Source organism: Crinia signifera, chromosome 6, assembly GCF_055691185.1.
Source record: "Crinia signifera chromosome 6, ASM5569118v1, whole genome shotgun sequence".
NCBI classification, from domain to species: Eukaryota; Metazoa; Chordata; class Amphibia; order Anura; family Myobatrachidae; genus Crinia; species Crinia signifera.
Genome location: NC_139222.1, coordinates 5,922,264 through 5,934,737, shown reverse-complemented (window position 1 = coordinate 5,934,737; position 12,474 = coordinate 5,922,264). Strand labels below are relative to the sequence as shown.

At 42.0% G+C, this 12,474-nt stretch overlaps 1 protein-coding gene across 3 annotated transcripts in view; it reads right to left on the bottom strand.

The window, feature by feature from the left end:
• Positions 1-5,177: 5,177 nt before the first annotated feature.
• Positions 5,178-12,474, bottom strand: part of LOC146009876 (uncharacterized) — a 32,321-nt gene continuing 25,024 nt past the window's right edge. For all 3 annotated transcript variants that reach the window (XM_083150455.1, XM_083150453.1, XM_083150454.1), the window contains exons 2-3: positions 9,663-9,749; positions 5,178-7,723 (exon numbers count right to left, since the gene is read on the bottom strand). In XM_083150455.1, the coding sequence (XP_083006581.1) occupies positions 5,877-7,723; positions 9,663-9,696 (1,881 nt within the window). In that variant the 5' untranslated portion in view covers positions 9,697-9,749 and the 3' untranslated portion in view covers positions 5,178-5,876. The remainder of the gene's footprint in view (positions 7,724-9,662; positions 9,750-12,474) is intronic.

The following is a 12,474-nucleotide window of genomic DNA, read 5'->3' as shown; positions in this document are numbered from 1 at the left end:
ATGCACAAGATTCAATCCAGAACGAAGGTAGAGCCACTTACAGTACACACACCAAAAAAACAATAGGAGGGTATCAAGGAAGGGAAAATAGTATTCTTCATACAGGATTTATAACGGAGTTAGCAGGTCCAAAGCATGTGATCAATTTACACAATACCCGATTGGATACTCCTTTTCCGACCACATCCAATGATAATATATGTTTGTAGAACGCACCAATAGGATGCCTCGAAACAGAATTTGTGTGTTTGTTTGTCTTCTTGTGCGGACGTGTAATAAATAAATAATGGGCAGCGTCGATGTACGTACAGGATTGCCATTTTAAGTCTTAAATCAAAGGACATTGGTTAGCAAAACACTAGTGCGATTTGGCCCTTTTCACAGAATATCGACCTATTGTGCAATTAATTGTGATTTCCAAATTAAGCACCTTCCAAAGATTTACCCCTGAAGAACCGCATGTGATAAACTTTAAATGATTCATTCAGAGAACCTGTGAGAACATGATTTCCTACCAATCAGGGTGAAGTCTGTTCACTGAAGTAATGTACTGTATGATAAAATGCCTGAATGTATTTTGTTATCTGATGCCGGGTACATTTTGCATTAAAATAAATTGTAATTGATATTATTTTAAAAATCAAATTGTATAAAGTTGTCAAACTATTTATAATTCTAATTATAATATATGGCCATTGTTTTAACTATGGATAACATCTAATAAGATTTTTTTTTTAAGTAAGGTTAAACCTCTATTCTTAATTTTATCCGAAATGTATTGGAGACCAATCTATTGAGGCATCTCCTTTTAGACCACTATAAACCAGACCTAACCCAGACAGTTGGTGCACATAATGTTACAGTGCAGCACCCGGGTCCTGACACTGAGCAGACGCCAGCATTTTGGTGATGGGCAGGTACAGCCCACAGCCCCATAGTGACATCACTGGCACCAGGATCATTATCCAATTTCTTGGGTTAAATTAATTACTCACCAACCTCTATCTCATCATGATGCAGAACGGAAGCCCATGTTCAAGGAGCCATGGGCAATTTGCCACATTCCCTTAGAAGGCCATTGCTTAGTTAACTATAACCATGTACTGCACCAGAATGGACACCCTGGAGCAGTGTTTCCCAAACTTAGTCCTCAAGGGACTTGTTGTTGTTAAAGTCGGGTCTTCTGAGAAGCCGTCTCATAGCCCAACCTTCCACCTGGCTACGTGCAACAACTTGGGCCAACTTCATATATTATGGCGAACACCCCCCACCCAATTCTAACTATCTGCCCCACCTGCAGTGCAGCATTGTTTTGCCCAGTGGTGTGCTTTTTGCTTTGCTAATAAAGTTGAATCAGGAGCTATTTGTGGTCAGGCACATAATTTATTTAGCAACGATCTGTTTGGGAGACTATGTATGTGAATATGTATTTGACTGGCTCACCGGGGATCCACTTAAGGTCTATTTATGCAAGTACAGTGTTTAGAAGCATCTGGCTCTTTACACCCTATCCCTGCATCGCTGACATCACAAAGGTTGATTGCAGGTACAATCAATCATACACATAGTCAGAATGGCTTACTGGGGATTCGTTTACAGTCCATTTATGCCCGGAAAATGTTTAGAAGCGTCTGGCTCTTTACACCCGATCCCTGCATCGCTGACATCACAAAGGTTGATGGTAGGTACAATCAATCATACACATAGTCATAGTCAGAATGGCTTGCTGGGGATCCGCTTACAGTCCATTTATGCCAGGACAATATTTAAAGGCACCTAGTACTGTGCACTCACACCTGCAATCAACCTTTGTGATGTCAGCGATGCAGTGACTGGGTGTAAAGAGCCGGGTGCTCAACATTCTCCCGGCATGAATAGACCAGAATGGATCTCCGTGTGGGCATCTGCTCCATGTGGGAAATGATATAGGAGGAACTCTCTCACCTGCGTCACAAGCTGGACCAGGGTTTCAGCTAGCCTGACATTGGGAATCATGTGCTTATCTAGGTGTGGTCCATCTGGGTTTTTTGTTTTGTTTTTTTATGCAATCAGTTTTTTATTAAGAAAGAAGGGTAGCACGTGTACAATGTTACAAAAGTAGTTCAGAATGACAGTACTAAACATCATACATATCAGATCAAATCACATATACAATATTCCTGAGTACAGTATCAATGACAAGAACATAGATCTCAAATCAAGTGCATAGCATCAGGGTGTGCTACATATATAGTGTACAAGACAATAAAGCGGATAAAGAAACACCATCTGGGATCTAAGCAAGATACTGGCAAATATTTCCGATCAGGATTGTTCCGTATTCATCGACTACTCTGGCCTTTTTGAAAACTGATAGTTAAGATGAAGAATGTCGCAGACACCTCTCAGCGCACTGCCGATCACATCCCAGAAGGATGCCAGGAGCCCATCGTGAACTGGCCCAGGAACTTCCTCCAAAAAGCAGGTAGGTGCTTCTCCTGGGAACCCCCAAAAGTATTTTCCACAATACAGTAGGATTTCCTAACCCCTAACCTGACCAAGAAACGGCATGCCAGCCATATATTGAGATTCAAGATGGTGAGCAGGCCTTTACCCATTACTCTATCAAACTCCCCAGTGCACGCCACCCCTGACTTTGAGAGTGGTTTCTTGGTCCAGAAAGATGCTTCAGACAACGGACCAGGTGCCAACCTAAGTCACGTGGGAAGGATGGCTCAGACCGCTCAATAGTGTAACGTTCTCAGAAACTGGTGGACGAGAGAGGGCATATGCCATCATCAAAGAGGATGTTAGTGGTTGTGTGGGCCCTAAAGAAGCCCCAACCTTATCTGTACTGGAAATAGTTAACCATGTTGACGGACCATAACCCACTGAGTTGGCTTTAGAGAACCATTGGGAAAAATGTTGACTCTCACAAACAGTGGAAAGGCCATGCCTCCTGGCATGAGGAACCTAATCAAACATCCATGAGGTCATTTCATTTTGGATCTCATGGCATAGTCACGAGGACAACTGCAGGATCTACCTCTGTAATACGCAGTACTTGTGCTAGAAAATGTGCAGACAATACTTAAATTGTGCAGTGACCAGAGACCCTCTAGTGCCTATCAGTCACACTTAGCCCACCTCAGGAATTGCTTGACACTGGCCTGCGGGACATAAAGGAGCTGTCCTAGAAACACTCTTTGTTCTATGGGAACAATAAATGTGATCTTTTTTAGGAGACTTCAAGTCCTTGCAAGGCTCATAAGGCAGAATAACCTTGAAGCCTACCAACAATGGACTTCATTAAAGAAAACACAGCACTAGATACGCAGCCAAGGTGTATGCTCGCTCCAGAGCTGTCCTAGACATGCGGTTGGTGTGCTGGCTGGAGTCAGGTGACCTTCTGGTGAGCCCTACTCTTGTGGTGGGGGATCTTTTGTAGCTGTCCATGAATCATATCACTTAGCGGACTCTTACGCTATCAGCAATTTAAGCTCACATACTCCTGTAGGTGACTATTAACTGTCTTGGGGATGGAGGGTTCCATTGTGTTGTGTGTGCTTATGGGGTGATCGCTACACCCATAAAGCTATAACTTTCTCAAAGCAGTTAGGGACAAAAGGTGAAACTAAAGCACATAAACTCAGTGCCTTCACATGGGCATCCCAAAATATTAACGGTACTCTATCACCATGTAGTTCTCACTTATGGGACAGCCAGGCCTAAATCGACTAGACGGACTCACGATATGGGATAATTCCCCTAAAAATGTATAATACGGGAACATTTCCAGGGAAACAGCAGATTCATCTTAGTGGAATACATATGGGATCCCCTACAGAATCCTCTTCAAACACCTCACACTCACATACAGGGCCATCTCTAATTCCATTGCTCCATATATCTCTAACCTCATCTCCATTCATACACCCTCCCGCCCTCTACGGTCGGCTGACGACTGTCGTCTCTCCTCCACCCTGATCACAACTTCCCATGCAAGAGTACAGGACTTTGCCTGTGCTGCACCCCTTCAGTGGAACGCACTCCCTCGCTCCATTAGACTCTCCCCGACCTTGCAAAGCTTCAAACGGGCACTGAAAACTCACCTATTCATCAAAGCGCACCCTTCCACTGCATAAACTAGTCCTGAGGCTGGTCCTCCGACCCCTTGCCTGCTTACATCTTGCTATCTAGCCACCTCCAACTTGCTTGCACCTCATGTATTCTTTCTCCCCTTCCTACTAGATTGTAAGCTCCTCAGAGCAGGGCCTGCTTCCCTCCTGTTGTCATAGCCCTCTTCTCTTCACATGTCACTCACAGCTCTCCTATACTCAAACACTCAGCGTCCATCTTCGTCCACAAACTCATCTACATCTAAGGCCACCAGCCCCTAGTGGTGCGCTGATCACGTCCTCACTACTTACATTTAAGTTGTAATGTGTATTGAATTGTGGCACTCTTTCAACCCGTGCTCTGTTTTAATAAATTTATTGTAATGCCAAGTTTTGTCTCCCTGCACTGTTCCATTGCACAGCGCTGCAAAACACTTGTGGCGCCTTATCAATAAAATTATAATAATAAAAACCGTCACTCTGATATGGAGGATCCCAAATGGGGCTCTACAAGTGCCCTAACTCTCGCGGCTTGCAGCCTAACCCCAACCGGTACTTGTGTAATATCTGGGTGCCCGATGTTAAAATCGCATGCCTTAACTAAAGGCATGCGATCAGACCCGACCGACCCGGGTTTTGGGTTTTTTAAGAGGTTCCCGTACAATTAAAAAAATCAGTCGCATCGCATGCCATTATAATGACGGACCCGATTTTCCCATTGGACCCAATGTTAAATTGTACCTGAGACCCAATTTTACATTGGATCCGATGTTAAATGCCCCCCAGACCCGATTTTTCATTGTATATCCACCCTGATGGTTAATTATTAGGTGAAATGCCCCCCCATTGTTAACGCCACCCCACGATCAACACCAACCTTTCCCCCCACAGCCTAACCCTCCCTACTAGTGCCCTAACCATAACCTCTGTACCCTGCCACCTTAACTGAACCACCCTTCCCTGCAGCCTATGCCTAACTTCCCTTCTACGTGCAGAAACCTAACCCACCCTCCCCACAGCTTAAACCTATGTCCCACTATTGCCTTACGCTAACCCCCCCCCCCCCCCCCCCTTCTCCAGCGTAGCCTTACGTTCCGGATGCTGTCAGGATCCCGGCATTGGTATAATAATCCATGTTGGAGTTCTGGCGCCGGTCTTCTGGCAGCAGTCGGGATTCTGGTGCCCGGACCATCGGGACTATAACTGCATCCCACAGAAAGGCGGTTACCTGTTCACTGGGCAGCGAATATACGCAGACTAGCGTACAGGCCTGAATCAGACCCTATGTAAGAATACATTACACATGACTATTCTTATTATTAGGATTTACATAGAGACCAAAATACACACAACACATTTTAATGGAGGTATACAGGGAACATCAGGGTGGTTACACGGCTCATTCAGAAGAGAAAATACCATGTGACGATACTCAGGGGAGGGGAAATGTTTAATTTGGTGATTATTTCCTCAATATACAATGCCTCTGTCAAGCTGAATCTCTTGAGGAACTTCTATAGAAGATTTCTGAATAATTAAGCAGCTCTAACTTTAATGATATTTAATGATACATTCCAAGGTCTAAAAAAAATGACAGTAAATAAAATTATCATTTTAGGTTTATTGGTTAATATTTAAATAGACCGTTCCATTCATGAAACACTTCTCATGCTTACAACAAGAAATTGTTTTCGGTCATCTACGGATTCTCGGATGTCTTTTCATATTCGACTTACTGATAAAACATTTCCCATATGCAGAGTGATTATAGTCTATCCATCAAGTATGAATTCTTTGATGCTTTTTCAAATATGATTTACTGGTAAAACATTTCCCACATTGCAAGCAAGCATGGGGTCTCAACCTTGTATGGATTTTTTTATGCGCTTTCAAATAGGATTGGTAGGTAAAACATTTCCCACACTCAGCGCAATTATACGGATGGTCTCCCATGTGGGTTTCTTGATGTTCTTTAAAATAAGACTTACTGGTAAAACATTTCCCGCACTCAGAGCATGAATACGGTTTCTCTCCTGTGTGACTTCTATGATGTTTTCTCAAATCTGATTTGCTAGTAAAACATTTCTCACACTCAGAGCAGGAATACGGTTTCTCTCCTGTGTGGATTCTCTGATGCAGTTGAAAGTATGCTTTTGTAGTAAAACATTTCCCACATTCCAAACAGGAATATGGCTTCTCTCCCGTATGAATTCTCTGATGCACAACTAGATGTGAATTGCTTATAAAACTTTTCCCACACTCTGAGCAAAACGATGACTTCTCTCCTGTGTGACTTTTCTTATGTGTAACAAGTTCTGAATTGCTTCTGAACCCTTTCCCACATTCTGTGCATGAATACGGTTTCTCTCCTGTGTGGACTCTTTGATGTACTGCAAGATATGAAATGGTGATAAAACATTTCCCACACTCCGAACAAGAATACGGTCTCTCTCCAGTGTGGCTTCTCTGATGTACAACAAGTTCAGAATTACATCTAAAACATTTTCCACAAATAGTGCAAGAATACGGTTTATCTCCTGTATGGATTCTTTCGTGTTCTTTCAGAGAATATTTACTGGCAAAACATTTCCCACAATTAGAGCAGGAATGGGGTTTTTCTCCTGTGTGGATTCTCTCATGCTTTTTCAAATCTGATTGTCTGGTAAAACATTTCCCACACTCAGAGCAGGTATAAGGTTTTTCACCTGTATGGATTCTATAATGCCGTTGAAAGTTTCCTTTCTTATTAAAACATTTTCCACATTCAGGGCAGGGCCAACTATTCTTATCAGGGAGAGTGATCTGTTTTTCAATGTGGTGTCCAGCATCGATGAGCCTATTATCGGGGTGTCTATCCCAAAAAAAAGAAGATCCTGGCTCCTCCATAGTATGAGTAGGTGTATGACCTGTGGGAGTATAATTATCAGTGTGTGAGAGGTCTTCTTCATCACAGTAGGCTGGTTCCTCCTTAATATGAGCAGATGTGTACAGTGTATGATATGTAGGAGTATAATTATCAGTGTGTGTGAGGTCTTCTCCATCACATGAGCCTGGTTCCTCCTTAATATGAGCAGATGTGTACAGTGTATGATATGTAGGAGTATAATTATCAGTGTGTGTGAGGTCTTCTTCATCACAGTAGGCTGGTTCCTCCTTAATATGAGTAGCTGTATACAGTGTATGATATGTAGGAATATAATTATCAGTGTGGGTTAGGTATTCTCCATCACATGATGCTGGCTCCTCCTTAATACGAGTAGATGTATACTCTGTGTGACCTGTGGGTGTATAATTATCAGTGTGTGTGAGGTCTTCTCCATTACATGAGGCTGGTTCCTCTATAATATGAGTAGATGTATCCTGTGTATGGTCTATGAGGTCTTCTCCATCACATGAGGCTGGTTCCTCCTTAATATGAGTAGAAATATCTGGTGTATGACCTGTGGGTGTATCATTATCAGTGTGTGAGAGGTCTTCTCCATCAAATGAGACCGGTTCCTCCTTAATATGAGTAGATGTATCCTGTGTAAGACCTGTGGGTGTATAAATATCAGTGTGTGAGAGGTCTTCTCCATCACATGAGACCGGTTCCTCATTAATAGGAGCAAGTGTCTCTTTAGATAGTTCTGTTGAAAGAAATAGAATTCGATTTATGAAATGTAATTGAATTCTTACTAATTATCACATCATATAACAGTATATCTCCAAAATCAGAGTGCTAGCCAAGGTGCCCTCAATCTTCAACTATACTTCAGTAAGTCCATGTTCAGCACCTCCGCTAGTACACACAAACTAGATTGACTTCTCCATCATGGTAACAACACAACTAATTCCTGTTTGAACATCATCGCTAATCCTAGTGAAATCAGGGACTCATGTAGGGTCCATGGTCACATCACGGGCTTCCAAAACTCCTCGGTCCAACTAAAACATTTCATTAATAGGTTGGATGCCGAGGGAGAATCGCGCACACTCTGGCCACAGGTTCACAAACAAAGAATAGCGTTCTACTGGGTTGACTTTATGCAGAATTATTTAGAATATTATCAATGTATTCAAAATGATATTATCTTTCCCTACTTCAGACGGGAGGATTGTTATAATGATGATTATGGCACGCAGCCTAGAAAGTTACACTCGATACAAATATAACTCTTATTCCTATTCTTGGTTATGCAGGACCATGTATTCAATTTGTAATGCAATATTGACATCTGGTGGTCATATATTAGCATTGCAGCTGTATAATTGATGTTTGATTTAAATGCCACTCAGAGACTGAAAGTTAGTGTGTGTCACAACTCTTCATATTTGCAATTTAATTATGGTCTACAGAGAATTTAGCCATTCCCAATCTGCAATGGCCCATTAACTGTGATACACAGCACTAATCTTAAATTCTTGATATTACATCCTGGTATATCGCATAATTGCTATGTACATAATCGATCTCCCTGTGCAACATTCCATAAGCTGTCCTAGCTACACGTGTTTCACCACTGCTTCCTCTAGCCTGAGAAAGCAGTGGTGAAACACGTGTAGCTGGGACATTGAAAATATTATCAATACATGTGTATCTATTCCAACCTTCTGGGCATATATAGAAGGAAACATAAATACCAGCACTTCGTATAATTTTTCCTTGTCATTAGCAAATTTAGACCAATAAGGGTCCTAGAAATAAACTGTAACAAGGAAAATAGATCATAACTTATGACAGTCAATTAATCATTTATTCTTCCGGATTATAACATCCCTATATAAAGAATAAAGCTACGTTGCATAAGCCCCACCTGTCTATATTTTAATAAAATATTTTCACATAAATTCTTTCATACTTTTTGCACATTATTATTTATGTACATTTGTCTGTCATATATGTTTTGATTTTAACCTCTCTTATTTCACCAAAAATTCCCTATCATTCAAATTTAATAAAGATTACAAGAATCCCCCTTTTTACATGTAGGATATATTCCTTTGGATTCAATTCAAACCATAAAGGAGTGCATCCACCTTTCAACTTTTTTTTTTAACTTTTGTTCAAGTCGTATGTTCAAGTTGGCTCGGATAGCACCCCCGCTACTTCAAAATACATTTTAGCGGCTGTTACCCCAAATTTCGGGGTACTAACCCCATTGTGTGCAGATTTCTTTTTCTTCATAATTGATATACTTGTTCAAGTGAATGTAGGGCAGGCATACTAAGAGAAGGTACATTGATTTTTGACAAGAATTGGCCTATGTCAGAGTCTGAGGGTTTTGGGGTGGCTTGTTCAGTCACCAGGTTGGAAAGGGTAGAGTAATGCCCTTTCCATACACCCAGGGTGGGAAATACGCCCAGGAACACTAATCGCACAAACATAGAATATGACAGCAGATACGAACCCCTTCACCCATCCGGTCTGCCCCATTATTCAACCGCAAGGGTTCTTGCTTCCTGATACCTATGATGTGCATTTTAAAAATACAATCTAATTTTGTAATAATTTAACAAAATATTAATGCACAAAATGATGACATTTCCCAAATATAAAGTCAGACCTGTATTATAACCTGCTCTTACCCAGTGATGTGAGGGGCCGGTGATTCTCCATCATTACGTCCTTGTACAGACCCCTGTGTTCCTCTATATACTCCGCCTTGTTCTGACCTTGAGACATTTAAAAAAAACAGGAAACAATAATGAAAGATTCCTTTCTGGAGGGAGGTTACCCAAAACATTTAGCAGAATGAGCTTTCTTAAAAACTGTTCGCCATAATAAAGATGAACTATTAAAACGAAATAACAAGAAAAAAACAAGGTGCTTACAATGTTAAATGCACCCCCACGCCACCCCCCCACTATAAATGTGAACCCGAAGCGTGGCGAGCGCAGCGAAGGGCGGCGGTACGTGTCCTCCGACCTTTTCCTACCCCCACTATCCATGTCAGCGTGGAGTTGAGAATAGAAAGTGTGGCGAGCGCAGCGAGCCACCGAGCCCGAAGCGAGCGCCGCGAGGGGACGCCGATACCTGTGAAGGTACGCTTCGGGCTCGGTGGCTCGCCACACTTTCTATTCTCAACTTCACGCCGACGTGGATAGTGGGGGTATGAAAAGGTCGGAGGACGCGTACCGCCGCCGCTCGCCACGCTTCGGGTTCACGCTTATAGTGGGGGGGTGGCATGGGGGTGCATTTCCCATTATAAGCACCCATTAGGGTGCTTATACAATTTTTAATCGAATCGCATTATATGGCATTTTAAAAAATTTTGACATTGTACAATATCGCGCGATATCGCGTCGCATTGCATACCATCGCATGCCTTATGGTATGTGATGCGATGGGCGCCGCTATAATACACAAGTACCAGATTTTTTTATTTAATTTGAATTGCCAACAAATTAAGAATATTGTTAACAAAAACAATGGGATATTAAATCACTATCCTCTGCTTAAAGATCATGTTCAACCTGGGTATCGATCATTAGGTCGAAAAGCATTAGGTCGACACAATTAGGTCAACACGCATTTAGGTCGACATGAGCTAAGGTCGACATGCAGGAAGGTCAACATTACTTTAGGTTGACCGAGTAATTAGGCCGACATGGGTAATGTCGATAGGGTTATTAGGTTGACATGGGTAAGGTTGACATTGAAAAAGTAAACATGTTTTTTTTTTTTTTTAACCGGAATGTCAACACAGTCAACATAAACACTAAAATGTAGCACCGCGTCCCCTCGCACGCTTCGGGCACGGTGCCTCGTTACACTAGGCACACTATTTTAATCTCCCACCACACCCTAGTAGATGGTAGGGCATGAAATACCGCCTGTCGGCACATGCCGTGTCAACATAAACACCGAAACGTAGCACCGCGTCCCCTCGCATGGCTCGCCAGGCTTTGTACACACTTTTATTCTCCCACCACCCCCTAGTGGATGGTAGGGCATGAAATACCACCGGTCTGCACATTTTGGCTCAAAAAACAGTAAAAACCCATATCGTCCTATGACCCTCTCGACCTAACCCATGTCGACCTTCCTGCATGTCAACCATCATGCTGGTGACCCAATGACTGTATCCCTTCCATCTAAACCACGATTTATTTTCAGAAAAAAATATTTTACCACCCAGACCAACAAAACTGGTTACAAGAAAGTATCAATGGTTTCTATAAGCGTTGTATTACCTGTGACTATACACAGACTGAAAATATATCTGTTGAGAGAGGTAAAACTTAAAAGATCAAAAGCTTCATAAATTGTGAGACCTCTTACGTAATTTATATGCTGACCTGTGGGTGTGGACAGAAATATATAGGACGTACAACAGGACAGCTTAAAGTCCGGTTTCTAGAACACACCGGCGAAATATAATCATTAAGGTAACTAGTCACAGTGTGCCTAAGCACTATGGGCCTTATTCTAGTTCACTCTTTCTGACAAAATCCTTCTTAGATGGACAAAACCATGTGCACTGCAGGTGGGGCAGATGTAACATGTGCAGAGAGAGTTAGATTTGGGTGAGTTATTTTGTTTCTGTGCAGGGTAAATACTGGCTGCTTTATTTTTACACTGCAATATAGATCTCACTTTGAAGTAAAACCCCACCCAAATCTAACTCTCTCTGCACAAATAACATCTGCCCCACCTGCAGTGCACATGGTTTTGTCCATCTAAGAAGGATTTTGTCAGAAAGAGTGAACTAGAATAAGGCCCTATATAACACACAGTGGGAATAACCACAATGGCTAAAAGAGTAGGGCAACATTTCAACATTTTGTACCAAAGAGAAGTTTTCTGGATGTACAAAATGAACTCTATATTACCGGAAGGTCTGAATGATACGGTTGAACTAAGGGGGAAATTTACTAACAAAAATTAGTGGGGAATTTTCGTATTCTTATTGATTGGACATTCGTATTTGTATTTATAAATACACCATCAAAAGAATACGACAGGAATCACCATTCAAAAGAATGGTGGTTCCTGATTTACTAATTGGAGTGAAACGGCCGCCAAATACAGCAGGAAAATATACTTCATTTTCCAGTCGCATTTAACTTTAGCCTGCACGGATCAGTCAGATCCGTGCAGTCTTCAGTGTAAAAAAAAAAAAAAAGGTAAAAGAAATAGCCACAGCCATAACCAGCACCAGGATGAAAGAGCCGGGGCTGGTAATAAAAAAATCAGGGAACACAGCAAATAGGGGTTCCCCGATTTTTTACAACCAGCCCCAGGCTCCAGGTCCGGTTCCCAAAATACGGGGGACAAAATGACTAGGGGTCCCCCATATTTTAAGAACCAGCCCCAGGCAATGTTCCCTCTAATTTTACAAAGGCTGTGTGCAGCTAAAGATTTTGGCTGTGCAACTTTGGAATGAAATTTAAATTT